At 41.2% G+C, this 25,373-nt stretch overlaps 1 protein-coding gene across 1 annotated transcript in view; it reads right to left on the bottom strand.

The window, feature by feature from the left end:
• The window catches only part of DPP10 (dipeptidyl peptidase like 10), a 397,481-nt gene extending 378,648 nt beyond the window's left edge, over positions 1-18,833 (bottom strand). The window contains exon 1 of the mRNA XM_067549556.1: positions 18,328-18,833. Coding sequence (XP_067405657.1) covers positions 18,328-18,405 — 78 coding nt within the window. The 5' untranslated portion in view covers positions 18,406-18,833. The remainder of the gene's footprint in view (positions 1-18,327) is intronic.
• Between the last annotated feature and the right edge of the window lie 6,540 nt (positions 18,834-25,373).

The following is a 25,373-nucleotide window of genomic DNA, read 5'->3' as shown; positions in this document are numbered from 1 at the left end:
AATGTCACTTAACCAGTTTTCAGCCCATTTACTATGAGTTCTATTGATATTAAATAGTTCTAATATTTTAATCAGAATATTATGCAGTACTAAGTCAAATGCCTTACAGAAGTTTAAGTATATTATATCTACACAGTTACCTTCATCAACCACACTTGTAATCTCAAAGAACAAAATCAGGTTGCTTTCTCAAGACCTATTTTTCACAAAACCATGTTGACTAGCATTAATTATTGCTATCTTGTAATTCTTGATCAATTGAGACTCATATTATTTTATTTATGTTAGGCTAACTGGCCTATAGTTTTGTCGTCTGGACTTTCTCCAGTATTCAAGATGTATTAATAATTAACATCAGCAGGCTATAGATTCTCAGTCAATTCTTTTGGGACTCTTGGATGCAAGTTATTTGGCCCTGATGATTTAAAAATGTATATCCCTAGTATATGTTGTCTAACATCCTCCTCAGTTATTAATGGACAGGAAAGCTTTTCATCATCTTCAAGTGATATGAGTATACCAACATTCTTTTGTTGCAGTAAGTACAATGGCATTAGGTAGATTTCTAGAATATATTAGTCTGACTATAAATTTTCATAGTATGATAAGAGTAATGGTGAAGGATTACAAATGATGGACTTGCCCCTGCAAACAGTTGTTCATACATGCAATCCCAATTAGGTCAGTGGACTGCTTTCTCCTTTGGTGTAAAACAGCTTTTTCCAGGCCTGTGTTCACCTCAATAAGACTCCTCAAATAAAGACTATTTGTCTGATTCAAGGTTTGAAAAAATTGTCTCCCATTCATTTTCAATAAATTTTTTAATGTATGGTGTTTTATTAGTGTAATAAAGCAAGTATGGCCCTTATTAAAGGTCATGGTTGATGTGTGTGTGTTAATTACACTTATATTATTTAGAAACTCTGATACCAAAATGATGGATTCCATTTGCGAAGACAAACAGACAGATAACATTATTAAAATACCTGAAAAAACTAATTTCAAGTTTTAATTTTGCCAAAACTTCCCCATCTCACCAATACTGTTTTAAGGAAACTTTGGTAAACCATAGCAAAAGGAGAGCATTACAGTTTCTGAACTACTCTGATCCGGCTCTTCCCCATTCACAGCTAAGAAATTTTAATCCCCTGCCCATAATTCCACCACATTCTGGGTAAATTTTCTTCAAGGATTAGATGATCACTTAAATGTTGGCTTAATAGTTAAGTATACTTTAAAAATTAAAATTACTTTAACGAAGTTATTTCAAGTGCATTATGTATTTTTTCAATTGATTTTCAATACGTGTATCTAACAGACTGTTGAAAAAGAAAAGTTGAAAGCTTACAAAGTGCTCTATAAAGTGGGAGGCATAGGGCCTTCTGTTCCAAGTTCCATTGAAGTCAGTGGAAAGACTACTATTGATATCAAAGATCTGTGCATCAGGCCCTCAATGAATATAGAATAATGAATGATAGGTATGTGCTTGGAGTCCCATTCTGCTTCCACTGAAGCCACCGGACATTGTTGGTATTGATTTCAGTGACAGCAGGAATGGGCTCAGTCTTCACCAAGGATGGTTGGAGAGGTAAGACCAAATAGAAGTTCTACTGAAAACAATACAACAAGCGCATTGTATAGGCAGTCAGCAGACTAATGACTATGCTATCTAATAAGGGATTGCAGAATTGGATAAGTAGATGGGAGTCAATGGTTCAACGTGTAACTACCACTTATGATTTAATAGTAGCTGCTTTCCCAGAACAAGGGATAAAGGAGGGGATAGCACAGAAAACAAACAAAGAAAGTACTCATCCTGCCATTCCTTTGATTTAAAAAAAAATAAAGTAATTATAATGTGAAATACTTCACAGCTTTTTCTGAGGCACAAAGTTTAAAGCCCAATCTTGCAAATGCTCATGTATGTCAGAAACTTTACACATGGGAGTAGTTTCCATTCAAACCACTGGGACTACTTAGATGTAAAGGTTCTCATGCACGTATGTATTTGCAGGATCAGGCACACAGATGTTGGTTTGAAAGTGGATGCTACAGAATACTGCACCAAACAAAAATCTTGGTCATGCTAACTGACAACCCACACCACTACAGTTGCTTTACGGTAACAGAATGAGCTACTACTATGCCTGAAACAACACAGCACCACCAAAGTGTGATACTGCAATAGTGAAAACTCTACCTTTATGGCAGACACTATGGATCACAAGATTTAATATTGTCCCAAAATTTAGTCTGTTCAGCAAAAACCTAGACCCTCCTTCAGGCAGTCAGCATGGAATAACTGTAAAAAAAATTCTACCTTTCCTGCATGCGTTTGGTATTATGACCATAATATATTTAGCACTTCTATAGCACTTTTCATTCAAGGATCTTAAAGCACATCAAAAACATAGCATCACAACTCCCCTCCCTGTGAGACAGCAAGGATTTATTATCTCTATTTAACTGATGGGAAACTGAGACTTGGAGAGATTAAAGACTGTAAGCCCCTTCCTTTTCTGGGTTTCTTGGGAGCAGGCAACACTCACCGGTGTGCAAGGGTGCCTAAGGTTGCTGACAACAAAGAAGATCCTAAGTATTCCAGTGATGATGTAGGATAGGTGGGAATCCTCTATCCACCCCTCTGCTGCAGTCCCTTTACTTTAAAACTGGTGGTGCCTCCACCTGGCTGGCCTCTGCACACACTCAATAGCGGGCCTTGGGAGCTTCCAGGACTAAACCTTTCTAACGATAATAATAATAATCTGTGATGTAGGTCTAACTTAACAATTGCAATTATGCAAACTAAACATCCAATATACTTAAATTAGAGTTAACACACTTTTATTTAACAAATTAAGGAAATATGGCATAACAGACTGAAATTAAACATCATTACTATTTTAAATCCACAGGGGCAGTTGAGTAAATCAATTAATAAATGTAGTATACAGTAATAAATGAAATTTGTCTAGCTGGCATTTACACTGCCACTATTTACCCCACCTCTGGAGTGTACACTCCTAGAGTTCAGAGCCCTAACCCCTTGCTTGTGTGGGCACGCTTGAAGATCTGAAGGAGACAGCACTCTGTTAGTTCAGTGTGTATCCGTTCAGCCCAGGTATCAAGCTGGAGATTTGGAGTTGGCCCAACCCAATGTCTGCAGTCCTGGCCCTGCTTGAAGGGACTCTCTCTCTGCCTCTCCTCAGGCCCAGTCAAAGTCTCTCTGCTGTGCCCCTTCCTTTACAAGCCCTGCCCCAAACAAAAGAGTGCGGGTGGGAGGGCACTCACACCATCTTCACTGCAGGCCCACCTCAGTCAGCTCCAGGCTCAATCCCTGCCCTGCTTGGGCAATGCCACCAACCTCCGAAGCTCCCTGCTTGATCAAACTCTAGCAGGTTCTCAGCAGCTGCTTCCAGACCCCAGCAGCAGCTTCCAGCCTCGGCTGCACTCCTCCCCAGCACCAAAATAAAGTCCCCACATGCTTTTCTCTGACTCCCTGGAAGGGAAAGAGTCTCTCTCCTTTTTCCCCAAGGCCTCAAGGGAGTTGTAGACTCCCAGGATCTTCCCAACTGTAAAACTCCCAATTAAGTCCCAAGGCCCCTGAAGTACAGGGTGCCTACAACACTAAAGTTGCAAAAGTGTCAACTTAATTTGAATGCCACAGTGTTTTAGTGGCCAATTCTAGATAAATCTCAAATTTGCCAGTAGAAATAAGGCACTCAAGTGGACACTTTGGGCAAGTCTCTGAGGCCAATATTTTTCAAACAGGAATGCTGTGGTAGAGTCAAGAATAGAATTCATGCTGCTGATTCCCAGGCTACCATCCTTTTTCCCTTGACAAATAATGGTGCACTTTTTAGACACATCAGCCCATGTACAAGTATTGAAAACCTAGTCACAATCATTGGGGTTAAACTCCTCTGCCAAAACAAAAATGTTTGATCTGTCTCAATGACCACATAGCATAATATGGCACAATTTAAAAACCTACATAAGACTTTTCTAAATGTTTTCTTATCCTTGTTTATATTCATTCTCTCACTTGCTCGCATATTCAGCTGTTCTTGAACGCAGGGATATCTCAGCCTCCCAATTAGGCGTCACATTAACTAAGCTAACTGACACTATCTTAATTATGAAGGCCACAACTGTTTGAACAAAAAGCCTTAAAGGAGGACTGTGCCAACAATATTTTTATTACATCAAAAAAAAATTTTCTTACATTTTTGAGGCTAAGATTCAAGGTGCAAAAAAAAAAAAAAATAGTTTCAATCTTTTTTTTTTTAATTCCGCAAGAACAATTGCTTTTAAATACATTTTCCTACACTGTTTGAAATGCATACATTTTGAGACCCACAAATACATAAGCAGATGTTTACATTTAAGTATTTAGCTAGTCCTGTTGACTTTGATGGGATTCTTCACTCGCATTAAGTACAGCACATAATTAAGTATGTGAATCATCAGACCCTTCACTGATTTTTCACTGTATGTAAGCCCCCCCATAAAATTGCATAATGTAAAGAAACAGCACAAATAATGAAGAGTAAAGGGAATTGTACAACTTCTGTTTTAGTACTTTTTAAAAGGTGTTAATAGCAGCAAACAAGTAGCTAAGAACAGTTGTTTGCTTAACGTTGTCAATTTTTATCTTGGCAGTGACCCTTTGGAAGGAAGAGATGGGAAAATCCAATAATAGGGCACTATTCATTACAGTCAAAAGTTGGAGACAGTTTAATCAGGCTGGCAAATATGAGTTCAGTTAATAGCAAAGGCTGACATGCCACTGGCATATCTGATACTTCACAAAGGGAAGGGCTCCGGCTCAGAAATGATACAAGGTTTATGGCAAATATATTTTATAGTTTCCTATAGAAAATGTATTTAATGTGATTGCAGGAAAACGTGGAAAAAAAATAGAGAAAATTATTTCTTACTTTTAGAACTAAAAAAAATAAAATGAAATGAAAAAACTCAATGAAAATGACATTTTAGTATGAGGAATATTTTTCTTTCTTTGTACGCTGAAAAATATTCCCATGTTGACATGATATATTACTCTGCACATGTTTCTTTTAGGAGGTATTCTTTATCTCAGAGTATATTCCATGAGATACAAGGTTGCCATGGCGAACATATTTTTTATTGAACAGAAAGGTAAATAAATAAAAGATGTGCCATGTGTTGGCATACAAGTCAATGCTGCTCAAAAGGTGTAGTAAATTACATCCTCTGAAGTTGTATAACTTTTGGTTTTCCTTTACCTCATGCTACATACGAGGAGAGCTAGAGGCAAGGAACTCTCCTTCCAAACTCTTGTGGCAAGATATCACCATTTAAAAGTTATTAAAGGCAAAACATTACATTATTGTAATGTAAATAAGTCTTATGTAACAATCACAGTGGTTGCAGTGAGTTTATTATTGACTGTTGTGCATTTAAAATCATAACCCTATCCTATATTAATGAAATTTTAAAAATTATTATTATTAGGGGGCAAATCCTGCCTCCTTCCCATGTCTACAGAAGACCCAGCTGAATAGAACGGCTGGAATGGGACATAATTCAGGAAGTTTGGGTAGGCGATCACTGTGACACAGGTGTTTACCTTGCATGGCTGCTTTCCATGCCCTCAAGCCTAACTACCTTCTCAGCGCAGTATTAGATGCATCACTTTTCAATGAAAGGATTAAACCACTAATGCTTCTGAGGCTATTGAAAGCCACTGGTGATATGTTTATTACATTCTTCATTGTCCTATCTTTTGAGGAGCCTTTTAACTCATCGAATCAAGCTAGTAATTCTTCACTGCAATAAAAGCTCAGAGCCCAGGTCAACTGGCTTGGCTCACAGGGCTCAGGCTGCACAGCTAAAAATTGCAGAGTAGACATGCAGGCTCGGGTTGGAGCCCAGGTGCTGGGACTCACACATCACACCGGGTTTCAGAGCCCAGGCTCTAGCACAATCTCAAACATTTACACTGCAATTTTTAGCCTCACAGCCTGCACCCCATGAACTTGAGTTACCTGAACCAGGCCAACCACAATGGTGCCATGGGCCTTTTATTGCAGTGTAGATGTATCCTAGGAATAAGGAAATGAGACTGGACTTATAAAGAGAAGAGACATAAGGAAAAGAGAGTGAAGAGACACAGATTACACAGAGACTGCGTGTCTGAGAGATGGGGAGTGGTCACTGTTGATACAGAAAGGAGGCGGTGGAGCTTATGTGCAAGATTGATAGAAAGCTGTGATGTAAAAGTACTGAGTTCAGGGTGGTGGGAAATCCAAAATGAAATGGGAGAGATACAAGAAAAGCTGGAAAGAGAGAGTAGAGAGGAAGTTTTGAGAATAACTCATACAGAGGTGGTAATTTATAATACAGTTTCAGATGAAATTGTCTAAAGAGAGAATATGGAGGGGGGAAAAGGAGATTGTCAGGGTTGTCTTCTTAGCTAACACCAACAGGAAGGGAAAGACTGTCATGGTACTCTGTATGGAGACAAGGATCAGTCCACCAGGATACATTTGTAGGATTAGGGCTTAAATGCCTTTTAGAGCCTACACCCTGTGCTCTTTTTCTCCTCCAGCTCTCACCAGCTCTCCCATAATGCAGGAAGATCATTAGGGTCTTCATGTCTTCAGCTCTGCTGAAGATATAAAGTAGTCTTCTTTCCCATCACCTGTGACAGGGCACAGAACAGGCATATTCCCCTTCCTATACACACCTAAAAGCAGACTTCACAAGAAATGAAGTCATGACTGCCTGTGACTATTTCCTTCTCCTGACATCTCAGCTTTTTCTGCAATAAAAATGTCTTATTGAGAGAAGGCTGACAAATTATCTTACATATTCCAAGAGGGGGAGAAAAGTTAAGATATAACCCTGGTAATTATACTTATTTCTGGGGAACAAGAATTCTGCAATCACTATATTTTGCATAAAATAGAGGTTAACTTCAAATTGAGCTATCTGCTTTAGAGATGTGGAATTTCTGGTGAGAGCTGTGACATGCATATTTCATGATAATATGTCATCTGAGAATGACAATTTTACAAACATAACAGTGCACTGGGAATTGATGAATATGCTGTAAAGAAAAGGGGGAGGGGATGTCATCAATTCAACCCAAACTGGCAACATCGTTCCTTTACCAAATACAGACAGGCCCTGATCCTGCTACCTGATCCATTTGTGCAGAACCTAGGACTCATACAATGCCCAAATGACTTCCCTGAGGCTCTGCATTGGCCCCGGAATCCACACAGACAGCAGATTGTTTAAGATGTGATTTAAAACATTTTGCATCTCTATCTCTCATCAAAATATTTTCCAAGCCATATAACTTTCAAGATTATTTGATAATTTATAATTCTACATTCCAACAGTATTTAATTTTGTAAAGTAATTTCTTCTTTTCCTTTTCCCCCACCCCATTATTAGTAGTAGTAGATATTTTGATATATAAATTTCCAAGAGGAAAAAAACTGACATATATTACACAAAAGTCATTAAATCAATTTTAATTGCATTCAGTTTTAAACCAGTCTTTGCTGGGCTTTCTATGGGATACTATAAAATAATACATTCATTATTTTTAATGAATTATAAATAAAATAATTAAAACAGCTAGCCCAAGAACAACTCTATAATATCTCAACTTAAAGGGACACTGTCAATAATAATCATATTTTTTTAAAAAATACCTCTCATCAACAATTAACTTTAAAACTAACAATTTAAAACACATCCAACCTACCTTTTACTATTAGATTTTTTATTGAGGTCCCAATTCTGCACCGAGATCTGCAGAGGTACAGGGATCTGCTTTTATGGAGCTCATGTTAAGATAATATAATGATGATAACATATGGGACAACCCACTTTCACAAAAAGTCTGATTAAAATTTTCATTTATAAAATCAGCCTGTGAGACATCAAATAATTTTTGATAAACTGATATATACTACAAGTTATTGTAGTGTAAATATGTGCTTTTACCAGTACCAATTAGTCATGTAAATAGTCCCTTTGGTTTCATTAGGGCTAAGAGTATTAACATTGGACTTCTATACACGAACTTCAACCACCACTGAAATACAGACACATCATCAGGGACAGAACACAGCATCTGCCTAACAGTGCACTAAAACTCTACAATATAGTTTGGATAAAAAAATAAAAAGCAAATTTTACAACTAATTTCCTTGCATAGCTACCCCCTCATTTCAGAATCTTTGACTTTGTAAGAGTCTATTACCTTGACTAGATTTAAATTTATATTTATGCTTGACAGCATCTAATTTCCCTATACAATCATTTATGCCTTGGAGCAAGAAGGCCTTTAGTACAAACATTCCTGCAGGATTTTTATTTTCTTGCTATTCACACTGTGGGATATTGCACGTTTCTTTCAAGAAAGAGCAGACAATCTTGCAAGCTAATTCCTATCCAGAAAACACACCTACTTGGAGAATATTGTTTTTTGTAGTACTTTTCTCTGTATTTACAGTAGTCATTTGGCCTACCTCTCCCTCCAGCAGAATTAGTTGTGGGCATGAGATTCAGCCCCTATGTCCTCAAGATAACTTCCCCTCACCCAGCTCTAGAGAGAAGCTCAAAATTCACTCTGGTAAATCCTTGGATAAGATTTTACTTAAGCCCAAATCTGGTCTCTGGAAGCCTCAGACCCCATGTATTTCAGCTACATTAACCTGGTCAATCAATGAGGTGCTCAAGGCAGAAAGGGGACAGAGGACCACATCATTCACTGTGTAGTCAGGTGACGAGGGGAGTATATACACACGCAGAATCAGACCCAGAATTAATGATCAGTCTCATTAGTGATGTTTGCTTGATTTAGTTCTCTGTACTCATTCAGCATTTAACTTATATAATAAAACAAGCTTAACATTTTCCCTATAGTATTTGGAAATCATACCCATATTGCAGAAGAATCTGCCTTAACCTTCATCTAGCTTCTTTTCAGGGAGTCTACAGAACACTTTTCCTTTTCAAACGAATGTCAATTGAAAATATTACCCTAGACACTCTCCAAAATTTTTAAAGGATAAAGATGACTAGAGAATGACAATTCCATGTCCATTGCAACTTTTGAGGTTTTGATGTTTGGTTTTGTTCTGCACTGGAACGATACCAAAATGTTTTGAATGCACAAAAACTGAAGTGCATCAAAATATCCATTTTGGCTCAAAGACTAAGCTTTTCAGTATGCATAGTCCAGCTTGGGATGTAGGAGGCCCAGCTTCAAGTCCCTGCTCCTCTGCCTAATTCAGAAAAAAATTATATCCCACATCAATTCTCAGTCAGATATGAGAGGGATTTGAAGTTTGGGTTCCCACACCCCAGGCCAGTGCCATAACCACTAAGCTAGAGAATGAGCCCCTCACTTTTGCTCACTCGCTTGCTCTCTCTCTCTCCCCCCTCCCTCCCACATCATGCCACACCATTCCTTCCCTCACACACAAAAAACAGATACATTTCCACAAAACATTTCCACTTCAATGAAACAGCATGTTCCAAGCAGCTCTATTAAAGTAACTTCTATTTTTTTTTAAATCACTAAGCAATTTTATACTTACTAATTGATTATCTTATATAAGTCTCAAAACGTCAGAGCGCTTTTATCTTGGTTTTGAATCACTCACTGTTTACAGAATCTTTATATAATAAGGTATGTTCAAGTTCCTAATGGTATTAAGAACAATTATGAAAGGTTTTCTAGCTTCAGCCATTGCTTCTCTAGGTCATCCAATGTCCTTCCTAATGGATAAATACTGTAATTTATCATCATCAGTCACCATCAGCATTATTCTTTTTACTATCATATATTCATGAACATTATTCAATACAGCTTAGTGGAGCATAAAAGAACTGTATGATTAAAGTGAAAAGGTGCAGAGTTTGAAACAGCACAGGTTTTATGATTACTGCTTGAACTGAGAAATGACGTAGGTCTTCTAATAGTGAGAAAGAGTTTGTCATCAAATTATAGCTACCTCTTGTCAGAAGACTTAAGGGCATCACTGGCAATGGACTTGAAGGCAGTTACTCACCTTCCTGTCTAACTCCTTCAGTGTAATATGAAAGAAGGGTTAATTATGAGCAGTATAAAGTAGGACATGCTAAAAGACTTACAGCAGATGAAACCTGATGCAAGGCCTAGGGAGATCAATGGAAAGACTTCCACTGACTTCAGTGGGATTAGGCCCGATACAGATTCAGGGATTAAATTCACACCTTTTACCAGCATGAAAATGCATATGAATATTTATTTCTCTGTACCACATCCATGAAAGTCTCTGAATGCCTTAAAATTTAATAAACAAAGCTAAAAAGGCCTTTCAGACAGTGGAATGTTACTATTAACAGCAATTTAGTTTGCTTAAACCCTTCCTTCTCCTTAATTATCAAAGTAGCTTGCCCTGTGCAATACCTTAACTTGGGAAGTTACCAAAAAGAGTCACAGAAATTGTATTTGAACATACATGGTGTATCAGATATTTTAAAGTTCCTAGGGCTAACTTAGACACTTTGTAAAAGAAAAAATTATTCCAGTGTGTAAGAACCATGCAACATCTGCTACACCACAGAAGTCCCATTTAAATATTGTGTGAAGAGGCAAATCCTAGTCCCACCTCTACAGAGGTGAAGAGCCCAACAAACAGAAGTGAAAGGCCCTCCAGCCTAATGACTATGGTCTTGAAGCTGCCTTCTTTAGGTTACAGAGCCTTTCCCTTTCGCCCTTTTCGAGTTGCATAGTGCACAGCCAGTCACTCAGTGTGGCTGCTGGGGCGAGGATTTGATCTTAAGTACTCAATGATTGGGCCCTCTGCAATAAGTATGTGAATTTTAGTCTAACCGATTTGTTTACCTATGGTCAATACGTTAAAGAGCCAATGGAAGGTTCACCTGCGGAAGATCTGTAGGACTAAGCTCTATATAGTTACTCAATTAAAAGTTTGCTTCCAAACTCCTGAATTTTTAACAGCACATTTTAAATACTCCTGGTATGAATTTAGCAAACACCCTGGATGCCTGGACACAAATAGCCTGTTTAGAACACACAGTCCTGCTCCTGCATGGGTCATGCTATTTAGGGCCCAATCCTGTTTGTCCTTCGCATGTAAGCGGTCCCACTGAAATCATGAGGAGTCGTCCTGTGGGGGAAGGCGATCAGGATATGGATCTGAAAAGGAAAATGTGCTTATTTTTCTCCAGCCCCAAACTTTATTTCGCCCCTTGTATAAAACCAGACTTGTGAATGAAGGATATGTGGCCACTTGTCAGGAGATGGACAATTCAAGGCAGAGTGAACTATTTGAATATTCACTTGCTCTGTGCATTCCCCTAATATCCGATTCCTGCAAAGTACACAGTAGAACCTCATAGTTATGAAAACCTTGGGACTAACGGTTGTTCATAACTCTGAAATGTTCATAACTCTGAACAAAACGTTATGGATGTTTTTTAAAAAGTTTACACCATTAACTTAATACAGCTTTAAAACTTTACCATGCAAAAGAAAAATGCTGCTTTTAACCATCTTAATTTAAATGAAGCGGTTTCCTTATCTTGTCAGATCTTTTTTTAAAACTTTCTTTTTAATTTTTTGATAGTTTAGGTTTAATATAGTAATGTTTGTTTGGGTTTTTTAGGGATTTTTGTGGGGTCTTTTTTGGTCTCTGCGGCCTGGTTGCGTACTTCCGGTTCTAAATGAGGTGAGGTTAACTGGGTCAGTTCATAACTCTGGTGTTTGTAACTCCTTGGTTCTACTGTAGTTCTAACCTTGTAGCAGGATTATTAATGCAACTTCAAATAAGCTTCTTGCGCTGCCATTCATGTACTTGACATGTAATATAGGTTTGTCATATTTCTCTCTGTGTTCAGCATGAAAATGGCATGGCTCACATCCGGTGTAAGAAACTGAATCTGAATCTAAATTTTCTTAACTGTTTCCAAAAAAATATTGTGGGGATAATAAAAGAGCTTTCTTTTTTCCCCTCTTCCTCATTTTTCCACCTTAGAAACCTGATGTATCTGGCTTTGTACTGACCCACAAAAATCAAAACATTTGATATATCGCAATAATATTACAAGTCAAAAATACAGCAAGCTACAAGAACATGGAGAAATGTAAAGTCACTTTTGATTTTGTACTGTAATAGCACTTCTTATTTCAGCCTTAAGCAAACTCAAAACACAAACACAGCATATGGAAAAAATGTCTAAGGCCTTGTCTACACTGGCACTTATTCCAACAAAACTTTTGTCGCTCAGGGGTGTGAAAAAAACACCCCCGAGTGACATAAATTTTCTGGCATAAACGCTTGTGCGGTCAGCACTATGTCAGTGGGAGGTGCTCTCCTGCAGACATAGCTACTGCCGCTTGTTTAGGTGGTTTTATTATGTCGGCAGCTACATAAGCACTCTTATAGCAGCACAGCTGTACCAATACAGCTGTGACACTAAGTTTTAAGTGTAGACTATCCCTAAGAAAATCATTACCTGGAGCTGGATACCTTTTACAACTGAGCACTAAATCTTACACGTTTTCAAGTTTGCTGAAACTGTGTTTAGTGTGTAATATGAGTTGAAGTTTCTCTGTGTATCTGAGCAGGAAAATACAATTGTGAGTGAACAGATAGTCTTTTTCAAGATCATTACTTATACACAGATACAATGGGAATACTTACAACAGATAGACGGATATCACATTAAAAGTAGGTCAATGCTCACTACCATCTCTTATGTCTACATGTACCACGTAACGTAAAAATTCACAAAATTCTGTATATTTTTGAAAAACAGAAAATAATTTTTAAAAATTAGAAATATGAAAACTAATCTAATGGGACTGTCCACCACAACACAAACTATGTGTTCCCCAAGGTCCTGATCCCGCAAAGAGATCCATGTGGGGGGATTCCTCTGTCCATGCTGAAACCCATTCAAGTGAATGGGGGTCTGGGCAGGCACAGGTGTCTGTCAATTCACTCCTCTTTGCAGGATCAGGGCCTAGTTTTGGGAAACCACTGTAACATGGTGAAGGAACACATGGAAGACATTAGACTATTTCACTTTTTATTCACTGAAAACTGAACCTTGATGAATACAGGGATAAAACTCCCTTGGAGGTCAAATTTATTTGAACTTAATAGGGTATTTTCTACATCTTAAATTTTCAGAACTTAGCCCTGAGAAAGGAAGACTTTAACTTTCTTGCCCTTTAATCCACTGCACTTTACAATAAAGGCAATACTCATACTCCCACTGACTTCAACAGGAGCTAGAGCAGGCTCTGCTTGTCTATATATTATACATTTAACTATAACTGTTGTGCTCAACCAATAATCACCTGTCTTAGTACAATAGCACACAATTAATTTTCACTTCCATATATCTATTTTAAAAATATATGAACTGAGTTGCAGTAATGGACTGTAGTTCAGAACTACTAGAGAAAATTTTAGCTTGCTGTGTTTTAAAACTGAATTTTAAAAAACAGTACTTAAGTTTGAGAGAATAATAGGGACACAGGGGAAAACAATTAGAAATTTCAAACATCTCTTTGCTTGTACACACAAAGAACAGCAAGCAGCACCAGGTGGCGTAGATTTGTTTTTGGTAAACAGACTGAAGCATCACAATGTTAATACGGAGAGGAATTATCTTAGTTTTTCATCTGCAAAGAAAGCAACATGCATCAACTGGCATGTCATACAGATTCTGTATGTTTTCCAAATTTGTTGTGGCTATTGACTATTAAACAACAAGGGAAGGGGTGGGGAGGATTATGATCACGAAGAACTATTATGGTCCGAGACCTTGGGCAGTTGTTAAAAACTACAGACTGACAAATGCCATTTGCTGTATTACACAGGTAGAACTCAGAAAGCTTAAATAATTTCTGAAGCAAGCTTTCAGGCAACAGATTTCAGCAGAAATAAAAGTAATTTTAAAAGTATTTTCCTCTATGCAGATAAAGTATGATAACATAAAAATGTAATTTTAGAAACAAACGGCAGCAATCATTTAACAAAGGGTTTGGAATGAATGTGGCTAATTTATCAAAGTTCTCTCTAAAAAACAGCAATAGTACTGCTTATTACAATCTTGCCTAAGGACCAACCACAAATGGGGCTCCGTTATACTAGGTCTTGTACAAAAACAAAAAGCAGTAGACAGTCTCTGCCCTGCATAGCCTGCAATTTAAAAATCAACAAGACAGACACACAATATGCATATAATGCAATCAATGAGTGTGACTGCTGCATGTGTAAACATACATGAGCCAGTTTTAATGTAGCTAGCTCATTTACCAATAGCAGAGAAGCTGAGACAGCACAGTTTCATTGCAGGCTGTACACCTGAGTAATAACTGAGGTAGCTAGGCAGCGCAGAAATCTATGCTGTCACAACTTCCCTGCTTCCAGTACACAAGCTAGACAAAATGATAGCTTGGGTATATCTACAAATCCTATAACTACACACCCAATTTCAGTGTAGACATACCCACAGTGTGGGGGAAAGAGGAATAACACAAACAGAATGAGTTTAGTTAGGAGGGAACAAGAGAATGGAAATAAAAGTGAAGGGAGAGGGGACATTGAAAGGAAGGGATTGAGGGGGAATGACATACAGTCATAGATGTTTTGCCCCAGAGGAAAGTTGGTTTACAAATACCATCTTGAGGAAATTGCTAGATGAGAAATTATACCAAATTTTTTTCTAAGTAAGTGACCATTAACATTTCAGTCAGTAAAGTAAGCCTTTATTTAACCAGGAGAGTCCCTCTAATAGCTGGTTGTAATTTACAGGGATAACTCAGGTCCCAATCCAGAAAACACTTAACTGCAGCAAACCCATTGACTTCAGTCTGACTGCTCACATAAGTAAAGGTACATCTGTGCTTAGGTGTTTGCAGAAGAGCCACGAGCAATTCCTTGCTTCAGCACAGATTTTCTGTGTGGCCTCAGGCAAGTCTCTTGGGCAAGGCTGACACTAGAAAACTGTAGGCAATTAACAGCCTATCTTATGAAAAGAGGCTGAAATAGCTTGGCTTCTTTAGCCTAGCAAAATGAAGGCTAAGGTTGGGGTAGAGAGGAAAAGATTTGATTGCTCTCTCTAAACACATGGAGGGCGGGGGAGGGATAAATACCAGGGAGGAAGAAGAGCTCTCTCAGCTAAAGGCCAGTGTTGGCACAAGAACAAATGGGTATAAAATGGCCATGAATAAATTTAGGAGGTAAATTAGAAGCAGCTTTCTAGCCATCAGAGAGGTGAGGTTCTGGCACAGTTTTCCAATGAGCACAATAGGGACAAACACCTTAACTACTCAGAACTTGTTAAATTTAAGAATTGAATTATATATCAGTGTTGACTGCAATGGCAGGCAAATGGACTCAATGACCCAGGACTCCTAAATTCCTGTTTGCTTGCATAACTATTCCAGCAAACCTTCCTAATACACACACAGCTTATACCAGCAAAGAGTGCTTTTGCCAGTATAGCGTATTGTGGTTCAGCAAGCAAAATAAACTATACCTTCAAAAGCACTTTTCTGCTGGTATAAGCTGCATCTACACAAGGGCTTTTGCTAGTATAGAAATGTGACAATAAATCCAACATTAATACACCAACAGCAGTTTCTAGTGTAGACCTGGACTTAGTCTCTGTGGACCTCAGTTCCCCATCTGTAAAGCAGGGATAGACCTATTTCCCTACCTTGCAAGGGTGTTCTGAGGAAAAATATGTTAAAGATTGTGATGTGCTCAGAAACGATTCTTACAGAGGCCATATGAAGTATCTAACACAGATACATGTGAGCAGACCCTTGAATCTTCAACAGCAATAGGCCCTTTTGGTAATTCAGCTGTGTGTTAATTTAAAATAAAGCCATAGTGAGTGGGTAGGTTCAACCATCTTTGATGTTGACAAGACCAGTCTCTTTCTAAACATAAGCAGATACAATGTTTTGTTGAAATTAGAGAGCCCTGCCAATGCCTATGATTGATCATATAGTAGCAACAAATGCCTGCACCAGCTGACTTGCTGTAAACTTTAATCATTCTGTACACATAATAGGAAGTGCTGACAGCAATAACCCAGTCATTCTGTCTCAAACTATTATAATAGATGCATTCAATTTATTCAGAATATTGAAAGCCTCCTCAAACAAGCCAAAATGGAATACTTTATTCAACATCACAAAAAAGAATATCAGAATGCATACACGTATGCCCAATCTTCCAAACATTGATGCACATGCTTAAATTTACTCATGCGAGTAGTCCCACTGAAGTCAACAGGATTGCTGACATACTTAAAGTTAAGCATATATAAATGTTTGCAGGATTGGGTCCTTATACTTAAATTAACACAAACTTGGAACATGACTTTTAAATATCAAAATGTGTTTTTTTCATCCAATACATTGTTTCTGTGATAGGATTTACAAATATATCCGTTAGTTTGACAATGAAACAAATGTGATTTATAATTTTTATCTTGGTTATGTTTTGAAATGTTAGTTTCAAACACAAAAATTGGGACATGTCAGGCTTGAAGGCATGGAAGGCAAATGTAATCTTACAAAGAATCTTTGTGATTTTGCAAATTTCAGGTGTTTTGTAGGCAATGCAAAATCATGATCAGCTGGACTCAGCTACACACCAAAGAGGTTAGGTGCACTATTTTCAGCATTTATATTCTGTTCTTTGCTCCCCTCTCCCTCCCACCATTTCAAACTCTGCAGTAACCATTTGGGGTCACAGGTTAGTGATCAGAGATTTCATGAAGGAGTGTTCACAAGACCAATCTTTTCTAATGTATTAGTACCATCACCCACGAGCACCAGTGAGATATAACAGTGAGCCTGTTAATAAAACTTAAGGTTTGTGATGCTGAAAGATTATTTCTGCTAACAGACATTCCCCTGGTTGGCCAAGGAATATATATATTGAAACTGCTTGCTATGCTGTCGTATTGTAACGAGACACATAGCATTCCAGACAGCCCCATTTATTAACATAACCACAGTGCGAAGGCTTTTAGCAGCATGAGTTTGAAAAGGCTGTATGAAATGCTGCTCTAACACTTGTAAGGCTAGTAAATAATCTTGCTCACCATCTACATCAAGCCAAACTGCTCACACATTTGCCAGGGGGATGAACAGACAGGGATGAGGAGAGTGCAGCGTTATATTATAACCGATGGGTGTTGAATTCCTACCGTATTAAAGACCCAGCCTTCCCCACAGTTCTAGGGATCTCGCTTTCTACCTCGGGAGCAGGAAGAGACCTTAACCGATTTCCCCAGCGCCCCATGTTTAAGGTTATCACATTCCTTTCATGCCCACTCCTAGCGCTTAGCAGCTAAAGGGACTAACATGGAAAGACTTGCACCGTTTCCCAGTGTATCCTGAGCGTACAGCACCATCTCTGGTCGTATCAGCCTGCTCCTGTCTGGAGTGCCATAACTGTCCACCGACGTGATAGCTGACAGCCTCCACTTAGAGCCACTAATTGATGTAAACGTGACACATCTATATAGAGACCGATCACTTCGTGTATTTGTGTGACTCCATGCAACTTGGGGAAGCAGGAGCACAAACTCCCGCCCGATTCTCGGGGTGGGGAGGAAGAGACGATGGAAATGAGCCAATCCAAACCGCTCGCCTTCGAATTACAGGAGCCCGGAAAGCGCAAGGACCCAAGTCCGCAGCCCTCGGCTGCTTTCTGAATTCCCCAGGACCCACCTGAAAGCAGCCACACCGCCCCGCAGCCGAGACACCCTGGGAGACCGTCTCAAATCCAGACTCCTTTAAACATAAATAACCCTCCCAGCACAGCCCCTGAATCTCCCTCCCGCTCTATCCTGCCCCTCTACGGCCAACAGGCGGCTGGCCCCGCTCCCTGCTCCGTTCGCACGCTGGGGAAAGGTCACTCGAACGCTTGGTCTCAGCTGCCGAGGATGCGTCCGAGGCGCCCCTCGCCTGCAGGAGAGCCAAGTGCTCCACTCGGGCGGCTGCATCCCCAGCACGGCAAGGGGCTGTATAGCTGCAACAGCAGCAGCAGCAGCCCACCTGCCCCAACACCCCGCAGCCTTGCCCTGCTCCCACAGAACTACTTTTACCCACCGCTTGCTGCAACTTCGTCTGGAGTCAGGGATGGAGACGCGGGGAGGGGGTGGGGGGGGAGCACGCGCATTTGAGGTCGATTTATCTCCAAGCGTCTAGGAGAAGAGGGGCGAGAGGAACCAACCCCCCCCCCCCCCCAGCGAGTAGTTCCTGCAAACTCTTACCTGGTCTTGCTGCGGAGGCTGGCTGCCCCTGCCGCTGCCCGGGTTCGGCGGCGCCTGCGGCTCCTTCATGGCTGTCATCGCAGCGAGCGGGCTCAGCGGGCGGCACTTCCTCTCGCGGCGACTTCAGCCTCGGGGACCGGGCACCGATTGCATGACACAAGCTTCCCTCCTCTCCCGGAGCTGGCAAAGCAGCAGCAGCAGCAAATGACCGGGGGGGGGGGAGGAAGGACCGAGCAGCAGCCGCCCCCCTCTCTTTCTCTCTCTCTCCCCAGCTAACGCAATGTCCCCTCCAGCTCCAGCCCAGCCGGTGGGGAGAGTGCACCGAGGGGAAGCGCCGCGCGCCCCGAGGCGAGCGAGGCGCTCGCGCTGGCGGGTCACTGGGCCGCCGGCAGCCGCAGACAGACGCCAAACACCTGGCTGCGCCGGGACGTGGCCGGCTCCCCCCGCCCCGGGAGGGGAGGGTCTGGCATTACCGCAGCGCGCGCGCCCCGCGCGGCGGCGGCGGCGGCGGCAGCGGCTCCCCGGGCCGCCCTTCTCCGCGGCCAGGCAGGTGCCGAGAGGAGAAGGAGCCGCGGGGGCGACAGTCCCGGCTCCCAGCCGCGTCCCGCCGCCGCGCGCCGCTCGCTGGAGCAAGTGAATTCGGCAGCGCGACGCGGCGCTGTCACTCACACACACACACACACACACATTCGGCGGGAGCAGCCCCCCGCGAGCCGGGAGGGGGGGGCGGGTCTCCCGCTCCGTGTCGTCCCCCCCCCAGCTGCAAACGCCTTCACCCGCCTTCTTCCTGGAAGCCCGGCCCGACCAAGCAGTGGTGCATCCTCTCTCTGCACCGCGCAGAGCAGCTGCTCCCGGGCTCTTTGGGATGGGTTGAGGCGTAGCTGGAGAGGAGGGGGGGCGGCTGTGGATTTGGCTGTAGCAGGGTCTGACAAGCTGCCTCCCTTCCCCCGAACGGGCAAAGTTTAAAACAAAGCAGCCAGAGGCGCTGCATTCCCATCCTCAGCCATTTCCAGTCCGAAATAAAGGAGGCGGATGATCCTGAGCAATTCTCAGGTTGCTTGTTGGATCCTTTAGCCAGTCACATCTAAGAATATCTAACTCGCCTCATGAGAGGGGCCTGTTCAGAGATATTTGGGTGTGGGTCAGTCCCTAACCCTTCCACAGGACTTATAGATAGGGTAACTTACACCCACCAAAGGCTTGGCCCCTCCTTCTGCTATTGGGACAGTATCAGGGGATAGAAGGGCTGAGGATCTGCACCCAGGGAATACACATGACTAGCATGAGAAACCTTGATGCTGCACAGGGACCTACATGCAGTTAGGCCAGCCTATTTGTAAGTGGCCACTGCGGCAGGGGTCCAAGTTTTTGGCTGTCCAACTTTGGACACAGGTGCCCAGCACTTACACCTCCCCCTACTGTACTGTAGGCATTTAACACCTCTGAAAATCAGGCCCAAGCTGCCTGGACATCCATGGTTTCAGCAGTGTTTTCCTCCATTCTACTTTAACTAATTAATCCACAGATTGGCCTCACTTTTCCACACTACCAAATTTAGCAGGGGGGACCCACAATGGTATATGAGATCCTTAGCTGCTTCTGCTTCAAGCCACATGTGAGAGAAACAGAAGTCTAGGGCAGAGACATCAGTTAGGAACCCAAAGACTTCATCATTCCCCACCAGACCCAAGGCAGTGGCTTCAGGAACAGGGATGAGGCCCAGCCAGCACCCCTAATCCCTCACCCAGCTGGGAGACAGCAGCATACTCTGTGAGACCATCAGCCACTACTTTTCACGGTTTTCACTCTGGACATTTGCTTCCTCTCTGTTCATTCCAACAGCTTCTCTCTCCCTTCCAAACCATCTCTGACTTCATTCTCTTCTCCATCCCTCCCCTCTCACTGCTCAATATTACCCTAACTTTCCTACCCCCATACCCCTATTAACTCTTTCCCTTCACCATCTGACCTCACCTCAGCCTCACTTTTGGTATACATGCACCCCATACAAAGAAAAAGAAAGAAGTGGAATCAACATGACATCTGCCAAACGCCATCCTTATTTCTTTGCCTTCATGTTGCATCCCTTCCCACTGATCCTTCCTCTAGGCTTTACAATCTTCAGGGCAGAGATTATTTGTCCGTACAGCACATAGCCCAATGGGACCTTCATTTTGATTATGGCCTCTAGGTGCTACTGTAATACAAATAATAAATCTTAAAAACCACACCTATGGAATCATGCCATTTACAGTCCATTTCTGGTAAACATTACTTGAACAATTATTTAACCCCTTTATTGGATAATGTAGTTTCTCTTCATTTTACAGTTTAAATTGTTCACGTTTTGTGTTTTTAAAAAGGGTTCCTTTAAGCTTGTTGTTTTGAATGTCATTCATGTTGCTGGAGTTCCACTATTAATCAGTCAGGCAAAGGATGCTGGCAGTCACAATATATTTAGTTTTAGCTGCAGCTTGCTGGATGTAGCTGTACTAATCAAAGCCTAATCACATGTATTCTGGCTTGCTTGGTTTTATCACTCAAGTAGTTTAAGATGTGCAGTGTCAGTTTTGTTAAAGGGCAGGGGAACTACTTGCTTAAGTCACAATTATTCTTTTGGGTAAAGGTTGCAGGATCAGGCCCTATGGCGTTTAGGCCGAATCTACAGGTTCTTGACATCAGTTGAAAGACTCCCAATTATATCATGCCCTTTATCTTTACTTTAAAAACACCCTTAAAAAGGTTGGTTCATGAGTCATGCTGTTGATGTTTTGAGGGTACAGAATAAATTGTCCCTTTTCAGTTCTGTCTATGTGACTGTCCTTTTATGACTCAAAATTCAGAAGTCCATGTCTAAGACACTACAGCAATATAAAGAATAAATGCATAAAATAATGATTTTACTGATCTGGATCAAACCTAAGAATGGCCATGCTGATCTATCAAGCCTAGTACTTTGTCTTCCAACAGTAACCAGTGCCAGATGCATCAGAAAGAGTGAACAGAGCAGAGCAATTAGCAAGTGATCCATTCTCTGTGGTCCAGACACAGAATCTGACAGTCAGCAGTTTAAGGACACCCAGAGCATGGGTTGCATCCCTGACCATCTCAGCTAATAGCACTGATAGACCTATCCTCCAGGAGCTTATCTAATTCTTCTTTGAACCCAGTTATACTTTTGGCCTTCACAACATCCCCTCTGGCAACAAGTTCCACAGGTTGGTTCAACTGAAGTCTAAGTATGTACTGCTTAGCCTGCTCAGTGGCATTGTCTCACTTTTAATTTCAGAATAATGTCAGCTCAGAGAAAGTTGCAGCTAACATACTGGGCCTTATTTTGATCTCAAATAGACCAATAGAACTCCACTGACTGCAGTGCAGTTACCCTTAATTTACACTGGTGTCTAAGACAACAGAATAGGATCTACTGATTGTAGATTAGCCCAGCCAGGTGCAATCTCAAGAAGATGGAAGGCCTGATTCTTTACTACTTGCCCAGCCATTATGATTAACACCTTTGCAAAGTGGATGTAAATTGCTACCACCATTTTCTACTTTGCAATGGTAGAAATGACTACACACATGGCAAGGAAGGGGAGAATCAGGCCTTCAGTCTGTGAATTGAATGTAAAATAGTTTTTATGGGTATCTTCTTTCTGCCATATGGCCCAGTATTGTATGTTGCCAAGAGCAATGTCTACGTTGCTCCAGGTATTTATTACACGCTCCTTTTAGTTGCATGCAAAATTGCAGGAAAGATTTAGGTGGGATGTTCCCCTGCATGTACCCTCTATTTGGCTAGCTACTGTTCTTTATTCTTCTATCCTCCTTCATGGAAGTCAATTTTCACTAATATTAGACATCCATACAATGCTTCATTGGTGTGTTATATTCCTCTGCTACTCACATCCATTTGCTGACTATCCTGCAGCTGAAAGCTAAGTTTACTCCACCGTGTAAGTCACTATGGAATTTTGCCCCTTGTTGAAATCAAGCCACAGTGGATGAATTAAAATAAAAACATTTCTTCTTGGTGGTGGTTTCTTATCAGTGGTAAGATGAGCAATGGATTGTAGACTGGCAATGTAGACTGTATTCAGCTCAGCGCCATTTAGGATTGTTAATATGTGATACTTAATACAGCCTTTTTTTAGCCAAAGATTCCAAGGCACTTTACAAATGTTGGAGCCTATTGTGCAATGATTACGCACACAAAACTTCCATTCAATTAAATGAAAGTTTTGCCAGCGTTAGGGCCAGGAATTGGATCACTCAGACCATAAGTGAAATTCTGGGCCTTTAAACATTGCACAGAAAGCCCACTGACAGGTCAGGGTACAGAGAGAAGAATACCTTGTCCAAATGAAGCTATATGGGGATCTGGTGAGAAAATGTAGTTGGAAGTTGGTCTGGACACCAGAGCTATCACTTCTATTATCACACAAACTGCATGGGAATTTTAAAGACCACCATTTTATAGCTCACCCACAAGCAGCAGTGCCCCCATTGTATTTTAGTACATCTTCTGAATCACCACCACCACCCCTACTTCCTATATATAGTCCTTATGTAGCCCAGATCTTCTCAGTTTATCAAATCCACTAAGATCACAGCTGGTTTAAGGGTTGATTTATTTTCCTTGTATCACTCCATTGAAATCACATCTTATTAATGTTCACCTTTCCTGACTCCTGTAATGCCACAGTACATTGGTAAAAAGAAATCTTGCAAATTATAAAAATAAATGTAAAATACATGAAAATAATGCAACCTCAAAAACCAATAAGCAAATCAAACAAGATAGCATTCAGCTAGTGTTTTTAAGTAGATCTGTGGACCTGCAAGAATTAAATAAAATAGTGCTTCAGATCCTCAACTGGTGTCAATCAGGGTAGCTCCATTCAACTCAGTGGAGCTACCATGATTTGTACCAGCTGAGGTTCTGGCTGAACGTATTTTTGTACAGCATGCTCTTAAATGATGACTCCTTTAGAACAATTGAACTATGTAGTTGAGGAAATGATCTTGCTGGTAGAATCAAAAAAACAAATTGTCCTCTGTATTAAAAAATATATTATATTCTAATAGCTGTTCTACTGAAAGCCTGTTTTCTTTGTGAATAAATTATAACCATGTTTTTCTCTTCTTACCTTGTTTTAGAAAAACAATCAATGCAAACATTGAGTTAATACAAATTAATGCAAATATATTCCAACAGGAAAAAAATCACAGAACTTATTAAATACATATGCAAATATTTCAGCACTAATGCAAACAGAGCCAAGCTATATTTCCAAATACCATACATTAAGCAATGCACAATCAGTGCACACCAGCATGTGTCTTTGAGAAGTGCTTGAAAGAATAATTTATTACAAAAGGACACAAATCATGGTTTCATCCCCATGACACCTGCTTCTCGTTACTGAATAATTTATAAATTCAGAAGTTATGCTATGTCACCTTCCAACACGAAAAGAGATGTACAAAGACACATGCAATATGATGGTCAAAGTGTCCCACGTTAATCATTTGAATCCCACATACTCCAAGTTCATCTAGGGCTGATTGTAGTCTCAGAGAAGTGCTGTGTCTATTATTGCTTGCCAGTGGGATTTCATTAGTTCATATCAGTTTTAGGTCTCTGTCAGAGCTAGTTAGAAAGAGTTCAACAAGTCGTGTGGGTTTTTTTTAAAGAAAAAAGGTTTTATTTTATGGGGTTTTTTTTCCAACCAGCTCTAATCTCTCATTGTTTCAGGCCTGGTCTACACTGTCAATGAAGGTCGACGTAACGCCACTTACATTGACCCCCTAAAGTATGTGTCTCCACTGGCACATAAGTTCCACCGATCTAAATCGCAGTAAAAGTCGACCTAATAAAACCACCTCCGTGAGTGGCGGAGTGCTGAAGTCAAATTCCATGCATCACATTTGCTTCATAGGCAGAGCACAATGTAAATCAACGCCATTGGCCTCTGGGGGGTATCCCATAATGCTCTGTTGTGATCGCTCTGGACATTTGTGCTCTGCTGTAACGAGGCCACATAAACAGGAAATAGCTCCTTCCTTCAAGCCCTGGGAAATTTTGAATTTCCATTTCCAGTTTGAACAGCATGGAGAGAGCTTTGTAGCTGAACTGCTCATGGCAACTGCACAGCCCAAACATGCTCCAGCATGGAGTTGACCAGAGGTCTTGGATCTCATTGGTCTATGGGGCAAAGAGTCTGTTCTGGCTAAGCTCTGAGCCAGCAAAAGAAATGTAGATATCTACGAGAAGATACCTCGCGCATGTTGGAGAAGGGGCACAACAGGGATGCGCAGCAGTGCCACGTTAAGATCAAAGAGCTGAGGCAGGTTTATCAGAAAACTAGGGAAGCTAACAGCCATTCTGGCTCCTTGCCCAAAATATGCTGCTTTTACGAGGAGCTGCATGCAATTCTCGGTGGTGACCCCACCACTGTGCCACCACGCAGCGTTGATACCTCTGCAGAATCCCAGTCCAGAACGAATGAGGAGGACTCTGTGGATGAGGAGGATGAGGAGAGCAGGATGCAGGAGAGCGGGGTATCCATTCTCCCTGAGAGCCAGGACCTGTTCATTACCCCAGAGCAGCCCTGCCACACACAGGACAGCGGGACAGATCGAGATGTCAGGGAAGGCACATCTGGTGAGTGTGTGTGGCAAATCTAATTTTTGCGGTTATGTCCCCAGTCCAGCTTCTTAAAAGGAGTTTGTGTTTTTGAGGGGATGGGCTTCCTGGGTGCTGCTAAATGTAAATGGAGGGTTACTCCCAGAACAGACTATTTATGTGCAGAAGTATGCTCTGAGATTCTCTGTGGATATCTCAAGGAAACTTTCATGTAGGTAATCTGTAATCCTTTGCAGAAGGTTTCTGGGGAGGGCAGCCTTATTTCTTTCACCACGGTAGGAGACTTTACCCCGCAACTCTGCTATTAAATGAGCAGGCATCATCGCGGAACACAGCATAGCAGCATGAGGGCCAGGCCTGTACCCCGGTGCTTGCAGCAAATCCTCCATTTCCACCT

Source organism: Emydura macquarii, unplaced genomic scaffold (assembly GCF_026122565.2).
Source record: "Emydura macquarii macquarii isolate MOO-44397 ecotype Brisbane River unplaced genomic scaffold, CSIRO-AGI_Emac_v2 contig_1253, whole genome shotgun sequence".
Taxonomy (NCBI): Eukaryota; Metazoa; Chordata; order Testudines; family Chelidae; genus Emydura; species Emydura macquarii.
The sequence above is the reverse complement of the archived record's forward strand: the minus strand, read 5'-3'. Positions and strand labels throughout refer to the sequence as shown.